The sequence below is a fragment of the Trichoplusia ni genome, chromosome 1, assembly GCF_003590095.1.
Source record: "Trichoplusia ni isolate ovarian cell line Hi5 chromosome 1, tn1, whole genome shotgun sequence".
In the NCBI taxonomy this organism is placed as follows: domain Eukaryota; kingdom Metazoa; phylum Arthropoda; class Insecta; order Lepidoptera; family Noctuidae; genus Trichoplusia; species Trichoplusia ni.
In genome coordinates, this window is record NC_039478.1 from 528324 (window position 1) to 546084 (window position 17761).

The 17761-nt window shown below is 34.3% G+C and overlaps 1 protein-coding gene across 1 annotated transcript in view; it reads left to right on the forward strand.

Moving 5' to 3' along the window:
* LOC113500025 (glutamate receptor 1-like) overlaps nt 1-6182 on the forward strand; it is a 141887-nt gene extending 135705 nt beyond the window's left edge. The window contains exons 12-18 of the mRNA XM_026880711.1: nt 82-216; nt 318-406; nt 707-857; nt 1190-1377; nt 1533-1635; nt 1710-1979; nt 2677-6182. Coding sequence (XP_026736512.1) covers nt 82-216; nt 318-406; nt 707-857; nt 1190-1377; nt 1533-1635; nt 1710-1979; nt 2677-2745 — 1005 coding nt within the window. The 3' untranslated portion in view covers nt 2746-6182. The remainder of the gene's footprint in view (nt 1-81; nt 217-317; nt 407-706; nt 858-1189; nt 1378-1532; nt 1636-1709; nt 1980-2676) is intronic.
* Nucleotides 6183-17761: the final 11579 nt, after the last annotated feature.

The window sequence follows — 17761 nt, forward strand, 5'->3', positions numbered from 1 at the left end:
TCATGAAAAGAAAATTACGGTCGTGCAAAACCGTGAGCTGCAGAACGGGATTCCGACTGAGTTAAATTATATTTATTTCAGCTTTCCATCCTCTGTAGTCTGTTTGCTGTGAGTGTGGTTTTATTCCTGGTGTCAAGATTCTCACCTTACGAATGGCGCGTGGTATCTTTCTCCGACTCACAAAACTCTGACCATTCCGACGTAGGATCGAGCAAGGTAATTTAATAAAATAGTTTTATTAACGTATTAATTTAGATTCTAACTCCTTTTGTGAATACCGAATGAACATTTATTAAAACTTGCACACAATGTTTCAGACCACCGTAGTCAACGAATTTAGCTTTTGGAATTCCATGTGGTTTTCTCTGGGCTCTTTTATGCAGCAAGGCAGCGACATTACACCCAGGTCACTGAATATTTTAATATTTGATTATCTAAAGTTGCTATATTTGTATGTTCTCCAATACTTAAAACGAAAATCTGAAAACATGTTGATATTATAAAATGTTTATATGGAATTGGCCATTTACTAGTTAATACACATAATTAGTTATTCAAAATCAACACACTGTCAGCTTGTTTGATTATAAATCTACAATTTCAGTTGATAATTTAAGCCTCAAAAAATTATACATTTTGATCTACCTAATCGAGTAAAATTTTCAAAACTGGAAAATTCCAAAATCTAAATGAGAAAACATTTCAGGTCTGTCTCCGGGAGGATCGTGGGTACCGTGTGGTGGTTTTTCACCCTCATAGTAATATCTTCGTACACGGCTAATCTGGCTTCATATCTCACACTGTCGCGTATTACCGAACCTGGCCAGTCGTACAGTAAACTAGCCACGTGCCCTGAGGTAACTACATTACTATCTGCTCACTGCTCAAATAAACCTCTCAAGCTTTTAGATTAGAGAGTACGAGATACCAAATTAAATTTGAATATATTCTTTACTAATTTGAATTCCTTGCAAATTTCTCATTTTTGATGGCAAAGTAATATATTTGTAAATTGGGATAATTTATATCTGGTGATCTCATATTACGCCCTCTGCTCATAGCACAAGTATCTCTTGACAACACACCATTGTGTGTGGTGTAGGTCATTACCTTAAAGCAGATTATGCAATGTTTGAAAGTACCTTAACTATCTGTGTAGTCTAAAGCACCACTTGTGCTTGATAAACAGGACGTTCCTGGCGCTCCAAGGACCATTGCTTACCCTCAAGATTCGGCCGTCGACGAGCATGGCTGGCTTGCATTCCTGACCGACCGCTCATCGGCCTCTAAAAACAAGCCTTGCGAGATGGTGGTGACCCTTTCTAACACTGGTTACAAAGATTTTGCTGTCGGCATGCCAAAAGGATCCAAACTTCGGTGGGTCTCTTTCGTGATCGAAATTCTGTGCTATAAGTAATCAAGCATTTGCGATGTAAGCCTTGCAAATTGTTCATATTTACCAAGCTAAAGCGCAGCGACTTTACGAACTTTTAAAATTTTATTTGTGTTTTATATTTGTGAGTATTTTATAGGGATGGCGTCAATATGGCTTTGCAATCACTCAAGGACGAGGGTGAATTTTCGAAGTTGGTTCGCAAGTGGTTTACTAAATCGGAATGCGATGTGCCGGGCAAAGTAAGTAACGAGAGGATTGTCAAATAAAAAAATTAAACAATAAGGATAATATTAAAATGAGAGTTTCTTTTTAGGAATCTCGAGGAACTGAGTTGACTTTAAGCCAAGTGGCGGGACTGTTCTACGTGTTGGTGGGAGGGCTGCTCGTGGCCTTGTGCGTTGCTCTGATCGAATTTTGCCAGCATGGGCGAGCTGAAGCAGCCAGAGCTAATGTACCGTTGAGAGCCGCTTTACGTGCTAAGGCTCGCCTGGCCTCCCGTGCCGAACGCAAGACCCCGACACACCGCGCCTCCTCGCAGCGCGAACATGACCGGCTTGGATGGAACGGCGGAGCTTTCGGTGGAGTAAGTGTATGTCTCGACATTTTTAATCTCTTTACTTACTTGTATATAGTTTATAAATAATTAAAAATTATTTTATGACAGTAAAATTAATTCCTAACTTTCGTCAGGGACAAGGGTTTTTTTTATAGAAAAATTTTCTGTCTGTTTGCCCATTATTCCTATCCAGCCCATTCTACGAAACAAATGAAGTCAGCACGTTTGAAATTCCATAATTTCAACACCAATTTCATCTTTTGTTAAATAGTTTCGTAAGAATAAACGAAACAACTTAATAACGGCAACACTTTAAACTATTTCATTTTAACGCTACGTCATAATAACAACCTACGCGCTACAATTCTTGCTACAATTACTACGCTCACTGTATTCGTAGCACATGGCGTAGTACCCACAAGAGGCTGCAATCAGTTTGAATTTATTCTTGCAAACACTCCTTTTAAAAGGTTCACTATGGTATAATTTTTGTAACACGCCTTTGTCGTGTAATAAAAAAGGGTTTCATGCAGCAAATCTAATCGTTTCCAGACCAATCAATCGATCCTGTTTGATATGAATTCTTTCGTTTTAAAATGCAAATGACATGGTTATGAGATCCTTTTAAATGGAATATTTTAACAGTTCGTCGTAGTTTTATTCTAGGAACTACTACATGGTTCGTTTGCTTTTCGAATTGATGTTTATTTTGTTTTGTTAGCAGTACTACTCGCCTGCTAACCAGATCGGACAGGAGGAGACGGCGTTGCACGCCAGCTTCACGCAGGTCTGATCCGCGGCCCGGGAGGCGACGACCCTTCGTCGGCCATCCCACTCCAAGCAGATGTCCAGCTCGGTCGACCTCTACCAGCTGTAAGCAACTCGGCATACGAAATGACTACCGCATTCTAAAACGACCTCGGACTACTCGGCTATTGCCAATCATACGGATATTCTAATCTGTCCTTCAACGCGACATTTACTAAAACTAACAACAATTTGGGAGACTTCTTGGTAAACCCCTGATTTGGGAATATTATTATAGTAGTATGGATGTAAATAAATCTAAATAAAATTATAAGAAACTTGTACTACACAAGCACTTGTTACGTCTATTACGTTTTGGAGGTTACTACTGAGCGAACGACACTGAACTGTTTTCTTTTCCATTTCTCCTTCAATTGTAGGAACTGGGTTTTACGTGAATGAAAAGTCTGTATTTTTCTTTACTTTCTTTTAAAATTATTAAAACGTGTCGTATGTTTAAGTGAATTTTACGTCGTTCACTAAACAATTTGATAAACTCTGGCAAAACAAACGATTTTTATCTAACGCATCTGATGAAAGAATTAACCCTGTCCCCACCATAAAACGTAAAATTATACTTAAACATTTTTGATTCAATGTTACTACGAAACTCGGTTTCTTTTGAAAAAGCCTGGCGTTTTACTATGTAGATGAAAATCAGGGTCTTATAATTACGTGTTTAGTAAGTAAAACTTTTTTAATTAGGTGACATAATTTAAAATCCTGTAATTCTTAAAGTTATACCAGGTAGTTAGATAAAGATAAACGTTAATTATGGCTAAGTTACCGCCGTGAGGGCGCGGCCATGCCCGAGCCGTCGTAATTAACGACTCCATTTAACTGCAGAACCCACTAAATATTTGCGAATTACGACGATACGTTTTTGATTGCCATCGCTCCTAATAGTGCTTACTATTACGGTGCGTCAATATGGTTGATGGGAAACAACCGCATTGAATGTTAAACCAAACAGCGGGCTCTCGCTTGCGGGTGAACCACTCTTGAAAATCCTGTTTCGCGAGCACAGCGCTAACAAACGTTTGCATTTGTTTTCATATTATGCTGGCACTAAATGTGCCACGGTCTAAAGTAACGGATATACAGACGGAATGTAAGAGAAGACGGACTGATAATACTATCTTTATAATTCTAATGAAACTATGAAATAAACTGTCTCCTATAACCATTTTAGATCAGGTAATACTCACGTAGGTAATATTCAACTTCCAGTGGAGGTCCACAGCTGACGCATGCAGCCGTGTTTGTATTAGGTGTATTATTACCGTTTACAGCTTAACCGTGTGCATCTCTGGGAGTTTTTACATAATTAATTGATGTGAAACTGGTATTAGTGATTAGCTATTTAGCAGTTCCAGTGAACACACGTTGACATGGATTCGATACGGCTATTGCAGATGGGTGGTTATTACGACCGGCTGATTCATGTTTCGTGTTTAGCGCTCGACGCATTACCGCATTCTATCCGACATGTTTTAGTCAAAATGCACGAGTACCCGCTGTCGGGCACTCGTATATCACTAGCATTCTTGCCGTGAACAGCGTTCATGGAAATACTTAGTCTATGTCAATGTGTGCTTAATGCAGCTTGACATTTTAAACCTTTAGTAATTATAAGCACAACATAAATATAAAATGAGTATCTAATCTATGGTTCAGGATAAAAAAAAGTAGTTGAAGTATCTACGTCTATATCACATACCAAGTCACAGTAGAATAAACACGTACCTATAAATGTCTAAAGAGATAAACATAGGTTAAGTTGCTGTGTGATAATGTTATCATTAGGTAGGTAAATAGAACAAATTCAATGTGAAACCTCTTACACACGATTAATTGTGTATATCAAAATTGTCAATAGATTTCGGAGTCGCTTTAGCCAGAATAATCCGTTTATTCATATTGAAAACGTTATTTATAACTATGTATTGATTATATCTAGACTCCGAAGATATTCAGAAAGCCAATGTCTGTCTTAGTTTTCTTGTCCTATTACGTAATTGTTTTTATTAAAATATTAAATGTTGTTACCTATAAATTAAGATAATTATCGCCAAAGGCACGATGTAAGTCATATCAAAAATATACTTGACGTTCTATTTAAAAACCATGACTTTGTCTCCTAGTTTGATTTTCTAGTCATATAATATTTAAGCATTTTCTTTATGTATAGCTTTTTAAATTAATTACGCTTCCGTCCTTACGCTATTTTGATAATTTAGTGATACCATTAGCTAATACATAACTTAGCGCTTTTACGAAAATTATCATTTTCCGTACAGCCCTTAAAAGCTCTTAAATAAACACAATTAAAATCTTATTGAATACTGTGCCAAAAGTCAACGAGCAAATTGAAATGATTTCAAAAAGTTAATAAAATAATGGGCGCTATTAATTGTAAAGCAAATTAAATAAAATGTGCGGTTACATCCGTCCGTCTGTGAAAGGCTGAACTCAACTACGGTACGGTGTAAAGCGCTTTTAATTAAAAATAAATTGAAAAAGATTCACCATTTTAGCTAACAGCGGCCCGTTTTTATTATAATACACACTTTGGAACGATCCGGGCGGCTTCGCTAAATCCCTTTTCAACAAATCATTAAACGCTACATTTGCACCTTATGTTCCATGTTAATACCAAGCTTTTTTACGATTTGTCATCCTTAACACTAAATTCCATTTCTAGTAAAATATATATATATTATAGTATTCTTCAAATGACTGATTTACATAATCGTTTCATGAACGTAGTTTAGATGTAAGGCATATTTCAGTATGTTAATCGTTAATGTAATCGAATGTCTAATTTAAATGGATCTGTCAAGTCACCTTGCAGGTATTAGTCGTAAGTTTTAAGGCTCTTGTAATCATCTGTTGTGTGATACTGTATGGTACTGAAGTGGATTTAAATTGAAACTCATAAGACTCACAGTGGAGATGTTTCAACAATGTTTTTAAGCAGGAGTGAATTTATTACCACCAATAAGTGTCCATCCATAAATTACGTCTCCTTACAAGAAAGTACGGTTGCTCCGTGTAACACTGTAATGCAGACTGGTATAGGAGCGACCCGTGAAGTAATAACGTTTCGCGGCGATAAACTGTTACCAAGCGCTGTGATTATGACAACTCTCTTAATTATGCAGGGATTTAGTTGAGTTCGAAATGGTACACAGAGTGGAAACTCACACAAACAAGCCTCCTCCGTATAAAACATAGTCGCGAGCTTAAGCAAACTAGTCACCTTTGAATCACATCTGTTTCTATACAGAATGACACAACAGTGCGCCTTTTGAAACCTAAATACTGATTTAGGTATTATTACAGCAGTATTTATATAGTTGTCGTAACATAATTACTCTATGTGATGACTATGTAACATAAATGTTTGTTATAATAAACTATAATAAAGTACTTGAAAAATAATTTTAGTCGTGTTTTATTTCAGCCACCCGAAAATACCTGATCCTATTATTAACAACCAAAACTAATAAGATTTTAAAGACAGTCTAAAGTTGATTTACCAGTGAATGATTAATTATTAAGTGCAACGATTTACTCGATTCTAATATATTACATCTGCACTAAAGATAACATGACACTATATAACAAATGAACATATTACTATTTTATCAGTCATCATTGTCCCACCGCCGGGCAATTGCCTCGATTTCCTCAATGAATTTATTTAAGGTCTCTGGCTAAAAGAAGCAAGTTTTATAAAAAAAGGAGTTCTATGGACCTTAAAAAAGAATCAATTATTTCTTCATAGTTTCTTAGGTCAACAAAAGGAAAACTCAGATAAGACAGATGCCAATATCCTCTTCTTTTGCAGTGATTTTATTGTTTTCTGTGCTTCAATGAGTACAGTAGTCAAATGTTCTATGGTTTTGAAATAAAACATCACCGAAACCATCAATTGATGTTAGTCTCGAATTAATTATACTTAACTATGGAAACAAACTGTCAAACCGTCGTAAAATCGACCGGAAGCAATATAAAGGATTTAATCAAAAATGTATAAAGCCCGGGAAAAACTTTCACTTCCCTTCTTTTTAAATGGCTGAATCGGTTCGGGAGCAATTATGCCATAGCAGATAGACAGCACAACAAACTTATAAATCCACTTTTTGCGTCGGATTTTAAGGAAACTTAATCAAAAGAGCTTTAAAGCCACTGAACATTGGGAAAAGTTTCACTCTTGCTGCATTAACAACATTTAATATAATATGACTGCACGGATAGCCATCACGCCAAAACCACTTTGAGTAACGTGTCACGGGTTCGACCCCCCGCATAGGACATGCATTTGTGTGATCCACGAATGCTTCTGACTCTGGGTGTCTTTGTGCATGCGAATTGTATGTTTGTGTAATCCCCCCGCGACACAAGGAAAAAATAACTTAGTGGGGAGTCGTTTTAAAAAAAAATATCGCTCGTCTCAAAAAACGTACAAACTGATTCAGTTTTGAAGGAATGACAAAGACGAAATGTATAAAAATGCTGAGCTGGACACTAAAATATTGCCTAAAGTCTACATTCTTCGAAGCGCGGCCCGACACAGTAACGGTCAGTGGTCGACCGAGAACTTCATTTTTACATTCCCGGCTCGCGTGAAATAAAGTGAGCTTGTGGCAAATAGTTTATCATATTCCATGACACTGAAAGTAGTGATTTAGTGCATGCGAATTACAGAAATTATTTTCCGAAATATATGAACTAGTTCTTTTATGCCTGTAATATTGTAAATTGCAATGATCTTAGAAAATTAATTGAATTTCAATAAAAAACCGGTTAAATGACAAGGAGGATACGTGAGCTGAGAAAAAACAGTATTGCCAAAAAATGGAGGACTATTTAACCCCACTGTGCTTGCTTTCAAACAATAGAAGAAGTCAATTTCATAAGTGCGCTATGTTTATAAATAGATATAATACTATCTACACTTCTTGGTCATCATCAAGAAGAAATATTAAAGCATTTCCAAAAATCAATACCTCGCTGAACAAACAAAGGCATATTTCAAAACACTGAAATCAGAAACCAAAAACCCCTTTAAGTACTAAAGGTGACTTTTTATCACTAATTCAACGTGAAGCTTCCGTACACACGGCACTCCCGACAAGAGGGCTCTTAAATTGAGGGACGCAATAAAAGGATGAAGTACCTTTATAATCCGAGCCGCCGATAGATATCCCGACTTGGATTACACAGGTACAAAATATACTTAACACAAACACGTAACTGCAAAATTAGAAAACTGAGTCCACCGAAGTTGATCGACCTGTAGTAGGTATCAAATCACTGAAGTTAGCTTAATAATAAATGCGGATGATTCGTAACATTGAAGAAAAGATGTTTTTTCTTTTCATTTAAAGTTTTTTCAGCCAGTTCGAGAATTCTTCGAAATACATTCTTCTTCTCTCAGAAAAAGCACGTATGCAGCAGAATTGAGTACCCCCTTTTTAGAAGTCGTTTAAAAGGTGATTGAATATAAATATAAAAAATAAAATCTTGGCCTTTCAAAGTTATAAAAATGTGATGGCAACAAAATAAAAAAAGACAATCTCTATACTGGCTGTGAACAGTGTACTGAACTAGTAGCACTAGAGAAAATACTCGTTATAATATTTCCCAAGTTTATTACCAAATCACGTAACCAGTATTAAATTATTATATTTAAAAGTGATTCTTACATAGCGTATGTTACTAGTCAGTAAAAGTTCACTCTAAATCAAATGATACTCATGGAAAATATACAGCTAATTTGCACAATACACAATACCGAAAACCAGGCCGAAAAAGTTTAATAATAGTCTTATCCAGACTAATATTGAGCCAAGATTTCAAACATTCATATATTACGACTAACTACATACAAGAACTTAATAAATAAATAATAAAACTCCTTTTAGGTCCGAACCTTTTAGCTCACGCTAGATTTTATTATGTAAGTACGTTACAACCTCGAGTATGGATTATGTTATTTCACACAGGCTTCTCCAACCAAATAACGTACAACTAAGTAGGTATTTTATTTTTAGCAAATGTATTAATGTTTTATGTTCTCCTCTTCAGCCCAAAAATAGCAAAAGAGTAAATAGATATATTCTCTTATGATAAATGTAAAATGATTCATCTGAAGACTTAGCAATACTTTTTATTTTTGCATGTTGTTTATACAGTTAAAATACGGTTAAAATCCTATCTTCTAAATTGAAATTATTATCTTAGCAAGAAGATTAAGCTATCATTATTAATTAACGCGTAAACAACATTGATTGACCATCCCTTTATCGTTTGCCGCTTAGCCAAGCATCACGAACTGATAAATGCGTTAAGTTCTAAATGTCTAAGGGATATCGTTGGACTAGTATTCATAAAATCTCGTTCCAATATGCCATTATTATTGGTATAATAGCTGAGGGATCCACTCCGAGGGATTGAAAGCCTTCCGGAGAACACTGATGAGAAATTGCAGCTGACAAACGTTCCTTTTTCGATTCCCGTAGTTGATTCATTTTGGCTGAACTGTTTTTTAGTCTTATTTATCACAGTGTCACTTTTGGTATTGACTTCTTTGGTTATAGGTGCGTTGGGCATACAATTTATATTGTATAACGAAAATATTACAAAAATAATGCTGGTAACAAAGATATTAACATTTCCTTTGTTATATAAAATATAAACTACTTAAATAATTAATTTTAATGCACGTCTTTGAGATCATTCAGAGTTAAAAGAAAAGAAAATGTCGTCTTAATAACTACTAATTTTAATGAAGTTGCTAATTCCTTTACTTTTGTTACCAAAGGAATTAATTGTCAAGAAGGAACATCACCTGGGGGATAATGGAACGGACCAGAACATCTTTCAAAGGATTCTTAGCCAGTGCTGCACGTTTCTTAGAACAGGCCTTAAATAAATAAATACTACTTAAACTGTAGCAAAAAGTCCGACTTGAAAAGTTTGAAGTCAGGAAAAGTGTAACAATAAAATATAAATTCCTCGCTGTGGCAGTAAACTAAATATCAACTATACTTTAAAAGCTTTAAAGCTTTTTGTTCCTGTTTGTTATACAATTATGACCTTGACTTTGTTAACTGTCCTTTGAACTTAAATCATAAAAGGCAAGTAATAGTTTCATGAAAAAGATAATGTCATAAAAATATTTTGTTCCGCTTCTTCAGAAAGAAAATATTAAGTGCTACTAACGTATAGCTATAGTAAACGTCTGAGTGTCAACGCGGTCGCTAAGTTCAGCTGAAATGTGCTAAAAACCTTTTTTCGTCATTTGTAATAAGGCAAGAAACGAACCAAGCCTGGTGGAGAGCGTTTTTTCCCCAAGATATCATAAATCAGAAGGCGGCAGATGGTGTTGACCTACACCATTAGGTATTGCCATGTTTCTAGCTAAGAATTATTATTGCCCTCACTTCGGGCAACGTCGTTTTCGAATAATGATCCTTTAGAATTCTAAGCTCGCATTCACTTTTGTTTAGTTTACGTAACAATTTTACATTATTTATTGCGAGCCTTTTATATATGGTCCTTGCAATTCTATTACAATAACGAAAGGAAAGTAACAGAAAAAAAAAACACTTTTATGTCACGATATTGGACATTGGTAATTAAGTTTCGTTGTTCATAGCATCATTCTAAAATTTTAAACTTTAAATCTCTTAAAACTTTATCGAACAGGGATATAGGTAGAGTAGGATAAAAAAACCTTACGACGATTACGACAAACGCCGTTTAAAAATAGCAAAATGCAAACAGAAAGAAAAAAATCCGCTTCATTCTTAATGGAGCAAATAGAAACCATTTTTTTTTATTTCATTCCTAACAGTTTCTACTTCGTACCTAATTGTAATTTGATTAACTTTTAGGAACGCTTTTATAAAAGTTAGTCACGCGAGGCAGTCTAAACTCTCCTATACACTATCTCACAACCTATTGTGTCTATAACTCTACTATTACTATTTCTTCCTCAATAAACTTTCCACTTCAAAGTAAACATTTAAACGGATAAAATTCAATTTTAATTCCAATATCAAGGAAATATTTAAATAAATCTTTTGAACATTATTTGTATCGATAAATGATAAATGGCGGGTAATGTGCAACAGGTACCGGTTTAGTTATTCAAGCTCTTTTTTGTCGACCATATCAGACTCCCCTGACATTACTGAAACAATCTTTTTTTTTCAACATATAATTTTTAACTGAACGGATTTCGACGAAACTTGGTAAAGGATAGCTTATAACTAGGATAATTTTTATACCGTTTTTATTTTCCAGTGAGATCATTTTCCATGTATCGTGACCAACAGCTAGTATAATGAATCCTCAACATGAAACAGACCATACAAAAAGCAAAAAAATTGAGCAATACTTTTTACAAACAAGTTATTAAAAGTATAAATTCCTTTAATCCTAGGCTCTTCTTCACACATAAAAAAGCTGAAATAAAAAAAATGGGTTCCATTTTCTCTTATTCGTTAAATATTTTTAACGTAAAATGTTTCAGGGGATTATGTATGGGCAGCGAAAGAATTTAATACACATACCTACCTATATGTGTATTACTGCTTAACTATCGGATAATCCGAAAAAAAAATGAAATAAAACAACGTAGTATAAAAAATTTGCTCAAATAAATTTTAAAATAAGTATCAAATTCTTTTACAAGAGCACATTTAAAGAGAAACACTAATAGTCGAACTGAACACTAACGAAACCAAGATAGATTACAAATGAATAGCAATGATCCCGTAGGTCATTAAAATGCAAAATGAGTATACCAGCTAGGATTCTCAATTATTCCGGCTGAATCAAATTGCGAAACAAAGCAATATAATAACTTCACATACGTTTGTTGCATTTCTAAATAATTGTGTAATTTAAGAGCATAAAAACTTTTGCCCGTTAGTTTGTATTATTAATAAGTATACAACAAATCAGTTTTCTATGAAAAATACTGATTGGAAAGATACAGGATATCTGTATAATTATCTATATGTATGTATATCTATATATCTAGAATGTAAAGTAATTTATTTAATAACGGTTTATTCAGCCATATTTATAGCCTGACTAGTTTCTGACCCAAGCGTAGTCCTTAATCATGGGGTCAAAAATCGAAATTGTCTTCAAGGATCAAAACCCAACACTACCATAAATGTATCGTTTCGTTACCAAATTCCTATGAATATAAATTCGATCATTTGGCGAGAACTAGAGCATTTCATATTATTAATTTATAAACAAACAGATTATGTAAACAGAGCTGCAATATTTCCCTAACGATATCTTAGCAAGTTAAAAGCGTGTAACTTTAAATTACGCCCGCACCGCACTAATTTAAACATAGTAACATGATAATGAACATAATTACAGTATGATATAAGCATAACGTACAAAGGAGCAATCGATCTTGATTACAACCGTACGTACACAGAATGCGGCTATAAATTAGATGTTAATCAGAGGAGAGAGGCCGTTTGGTGACCAATAATGTAATACGAAGACGTGCATTTGTTCTCCGGAGCTTTCCACTTTATCCGTTAGCAATCTCACCAACGAGGGACCTCTTAATCCTTTTGTCTATAAAAATAAAGCTGAATTTTGAAACTGGATTTTCTGAGGCGCATTCGAATAAATTCTATTTATTGTTTTAACGGTTTGGGAAAAAGTACTAAGAATTTTAAGACGGTTTTGTTTTTCGCATGTTTCTTTAAAACTACTTTCAATTGTGTTGACTACTTATATAAAGACTGGAATTTGTAATCGTCAAGCCGCAAATGAGTGAGCATTTCAATAAATATTCGACCCTTCTTTTTATGGTTGGGAAATAACAAAATAAAACCTCTGTAGTGATACATCGACAGGCCAGTACTAAAAATGTTACGTGATGGGATATGTGATGAGATTGTTTTTTTGATGAAAATAAATACATCGAAAAACTGGAAGATAAAATTGGCGTTCCACAAATCTGTGGAAAAATAAATGATACACAACTGCAACAAAGTATTTTACTAGAACAGATATAGTCCAGATTGTCAATAAAAACGCATGGCCTCGGAACACCTAAAATAAATATCGGGCCTGTGCTAATATTGAGTTTCAGGTACCGCTTGGATAAACCCAACTGTTTCGAACAGGACGGTTACCACGTCCGGTTGAAAGTGTTTTCAGTAAAAAAGTAACTTTTTAAACCGATATCAAAAACAATATATATTTCAATGTAATACTCGATCATTTTTTTGCAGGTCTTATTAAGTGCGTGCCTAAACATGCGTAACGATTAACTAAATCGATAAAATAGTGAATCGACCATTTCACAGAAAAGATTTTGTCATTTTATTTCATTTTACTGAACGCGCACATTTTTTTTTTAGAGCCTTTTGACGGAATTCCTATTTTTGGTCACAAAAATACAGCCAACTACTTGGTGATATTTTCGATATAAATTTTCAACCAAATTTAAATCATAAAAAGTAAATACGATATTATGAGGGAGAAATAAATCGTTGCTTAACCGACTTTTCGCAGTCTTGTCCTTCCATGTAATTTAATTTCGAGTTGGCGCCGAGAGCCGCCCAAACTCGGCTACACTGGAGCCACGATAGAAGCAACGCTTACACGTTGTATGTTGCATACTGGAATCAGTATAGATAGTTTAGTTAATGTTCAGATACACTGATTCGCATTTTTCGGTATTTTTCAGATTAATTCAGTAATATTTGACGCGGACTTGATCTGTTGCCAAAAGAAAATTAAAAAAAAACATAAAGATTCCATACCTTGTATTTATACCAAAACCTGGTGATGTATTTGGAGACCAAAAAGTATAAAAATAAGAACTGGACTTATTATTAAGACATTAAGAAAATTAAAGAGAAATATCACACAACAATGTGATTTTCAAATGCGTTGAGAAGACCGCATACATTCTAACCAGAGGGCACAACCCAAAAAAGTAGGACTATAGCAATTTTGAAAGCAAAATGGCGCATGAGATTGAGTTGTGCGTTAACACACTTACACGATTTCATCTTTCTTTAAGCTCCCTAGGCATGTCTACTGGTCAATAAATTTACAATAAACTTAGTTATACTGATAATCACGTTACTATCCAGCTTCAAAGCCCGAGAAGGCTGGCACATCCTGTCCTGTAAAGGTTTCTAATAGATATTACTAACATCACTATGTTATTTATCTTTTGAGACAAGCGTGTTTTACGCAGTCATTTTATTCTCAAATCTATTCACTTTAATGTGAATATAGTGTGTTAAACATAGGTTTGTATGAACGAGATGCGATGTTCTATTCGATTCCAATGCGGGCAATTTGACTTTTTAAAATCTATTTGTCTATCTAAACTATTCAAAAACATTGCTAATCAATGATCAAACCTCCCCATATACAGAACAGTGTAACATTTATAAGTTGGTATCTTTATTTCTATTTAATAAAATACAATACGTTTTATTTTGGTAGCCACAATACATTTAGTTTGAATACTTCACAAAACTCAGCATAATAGGGATGACGACAATTTTTTTTGCAGTGTCCATCTTGTAGCTTTTTGGATAATAATGGATACGTATTTTTTAATTTGCCCCGCAAACATAAATTGATCAAATTACAGTAAATGAAACTTACGCGTGACGTCACGATTGAGTATAAATTTTACTCTATCGTTACGTCACAAGCCCCCTCTCCTATACTTTAAAGCAGTTAATCTTTGTCAATTCTAGTTTTTCTGAAAAAGGAAAAAATACGTGTCTCTTACTTTTCAATTATCCAACTGAGGGACTACTGAGAATTTTTCTTATTATACCCAGTCATCAACCCTATTATTTCATTTCTTCGCTGTAAACATGCCAATTTGTCAAAAATGGCAAATAAAATCAAATTGAACCATTTAAGGACTTTATTAAAAATGCAAATGTACTTGAAGGTCGTATCGTTAACAATCCCTTTTACTAAACCTTCCGATACTCCTAATTGAGAAGGGTCAATTAATTAATAAACTATATCAGAAACAAATCCTTCGTTTGGAACCAATAATATTTGATTTGATTGAAGCATAGAGACAGAGCAGGTTCGCAAGCGTAAACACTGTACTTCTACACAATGGTACAATTGACATAATTATCAATGGGAAGATCGGGATTCAGTATCCACCTTAGACTAAGCGCCATCTACTGGAGAACTATGGCACAATTTGAGACATATCAGATCTATTTAGAACGATTAATACGAAATTAGAAAGGTTCTTGTGCCTATTTAAGTACGTCAATTCGTTCCAAATACCTATGATTTAGAAGGTTTGACTAACGCGTAAGAATAAAATTAAAATGTCATGAACTGTTGAAGTTTACGGGACAAAAACAATTGAAACAGTGGAACTGCTATTGTTTGTGAGCAAACAATAAATAAAGACATAAATATGTAGACTTTACAATTGACCGACAATAATAATGTTGATTTATTTGTAGTAATGGATGTTAGAAGTGATTTGGGAGCGAATCAGTGACGGCAGATCTACGATAGATGATCGCAGATAGAGAGTAATTTGTGGGTGTGATTTATATTAAGCCAATGATCCCAGCCGCTATGAAGATTCTTTTCATGCACAACCAGCGGAATTTAAGATACGTTTGGAAGAAAATCTCTGCTAGTAATTATCAATAAATATTCACTGATTATTGTATTATTTAAAAAAAAACCTAGCTATTTTAGAGTTTGACTCGCGAATATAGACTAAAATTGATCAACCATAAAATTCATAACCTTACCAAGCATTGCTTGAGTATGTCCAAATGTTCAAGCTCTTTTTGCTATCAATTTTAATAACCTGGTATCAGACAAATGAACTAACAACGATGCGAATTGCAATAGGTTTCCTTTTTCCAAAAAAAAACAATAACCACGATTAAAAATGTAGTTAATAAGTTCACAGGTAAAAAGTAGGTAAGTGGCAAATACGAATTAGTTGAATCACCGATGTCTTTAGCTTCAAGTAACATAATATGTTGAAATAGCAGCATTTAATTTTCATCATCATCATCATCCCAGCCTATAGCTGTCCACTGCTGACCGGTTCATTGCCACCTGCATCCAACGAGACCCAGTGACTTATTTAATTTTATGGTTCCAAAAATTTCTATCACAATTTCCAGTAACAATTTTTTTTTTAATATGTAAATGTGTGGAAGTCTCTTTGAGACAGCATTGTGACGTCTTAGCCATACGAAGAATACGCTCTTTACGTGAATTGTAACAATGCGTACCGCAAACAAGTTTTGTGCCTGAAAGTATAAGGGAATAAGATCTCTAGAATTCTACATACGTTATGATTCTCTTGACAACTTTCAAAGGCAAACGACTGAAGAAAAAGAGAGAGATAACTTTGTGTGTTCGACCTTTGTGCCTATTTGGTTGAACGTTTAAATACTACTTGTTATATTAGCTTGAATTCTTAGAAATGATATCAGTAACTTTGGGCTGTAGATATTTTAAACTATATTGTTAGGCAAATATGTTTCACCAACTTTAAAATGAAGAAGGTTCTTAATTTGTTGCTACATCAGAACTTCGGACTGGATGAACAGATTTGATGACAATTTTTTTTTAATCTTCGATACCTACGTGTCATATATGTACATCTATAACTATCATTTGGTCCCATTAAACATTTCAGCTAGTTTGGAGATTTTTTGTTTCAAATCGAATGAATAAGAAAATACTAATTATACTAGAAAAACAAGAATTTAGTTAAAACTTCTAAGACACAATTATTGGGGGGAGGATTTTTATAAAGAACTCTTTATCAAGAATTATCTACTTATCTACGGTACATTTTTTGTTTATTGAGAAGAAAACTGACCATGACCACGATTCCTTCTTCTCATAACTGTATTCGTTTTTAAATCCCTTGTTTACAAAGGACCCTTTTCAGGTGCGCAAACAAAAAAGTTAAATCTTGTGCAAACAAATTGAAAAAAGAATGTACAGAGGTGTTTCAGTATCGAAAAAGTTTTCGGTTTCATATTATTAAAAGTCTTTGTTCAAAGAACATTTACTGGATAATATTAGACACGGCGCTGCTGGTCAGTACTTTTACTTGAACTTAGCTTGACACGCTACAGCCTGTCTAGATTTTGAAAAGAAAAATAATTACTAATTTCCTCATCATCGTCCTTGCCTTTTTCCAACTATGTTAGGGTCGGCTTCCAGTCGAGCCGGATGCAACCAAGTACCAATATTTTACAAGGAGCGCCTGCCTATCTGTCCTAGTCAACTGAGTTACCTGGGCAACACGATACCACTTAGACTGGTCGTCATCGTCGGAACCCACAATTTAAAGTTCCTTCAGAAACACAGAAAATAAATACTAATTTCTTTTAATTTATTTGATTACTAAAATAATTACCATAACTATTTAAAGAAGCCAATATCATCTTTTTGTCGTTGACCGTTTTAACCATATTAAAAAAGGCTTGCACTTGAAAGCTTGAACTCCATTTTGCCACTTTAAAAAATAATCTTTTTAGTATCGGCAAAAGCTTATTATACAATGACGAATTCACCTAATTAAAATCGACGTCACTTGCCATCAACGATGACTTAATAAATATTTATGCACTTCATTTTAAACCGCATAATCAATTAATGATATAAAGTTACACCATTAAAATAAAAAAAACAGGTTTATTAGTGACTCACCAGTTAATTTTCCGTCGTCACCGTAGATTTTCCGTTAATAATAATAAAATTAATGTCATCTGAATGGCCCTCATTTAAATTAAAATGATTACTTTTGCTTTAATACCGTAAGCCACAACAAATAATTTCACTTCCAAAAAGTTTTGCGAAGCGTGACCTCTTTTTGTTAAATTAAAATGGAATTTTAGCTGAGACGATCATTACTTAATTCTTTTGTCTTTGACGGTCCGGCTTATAGCGTTAGCGGT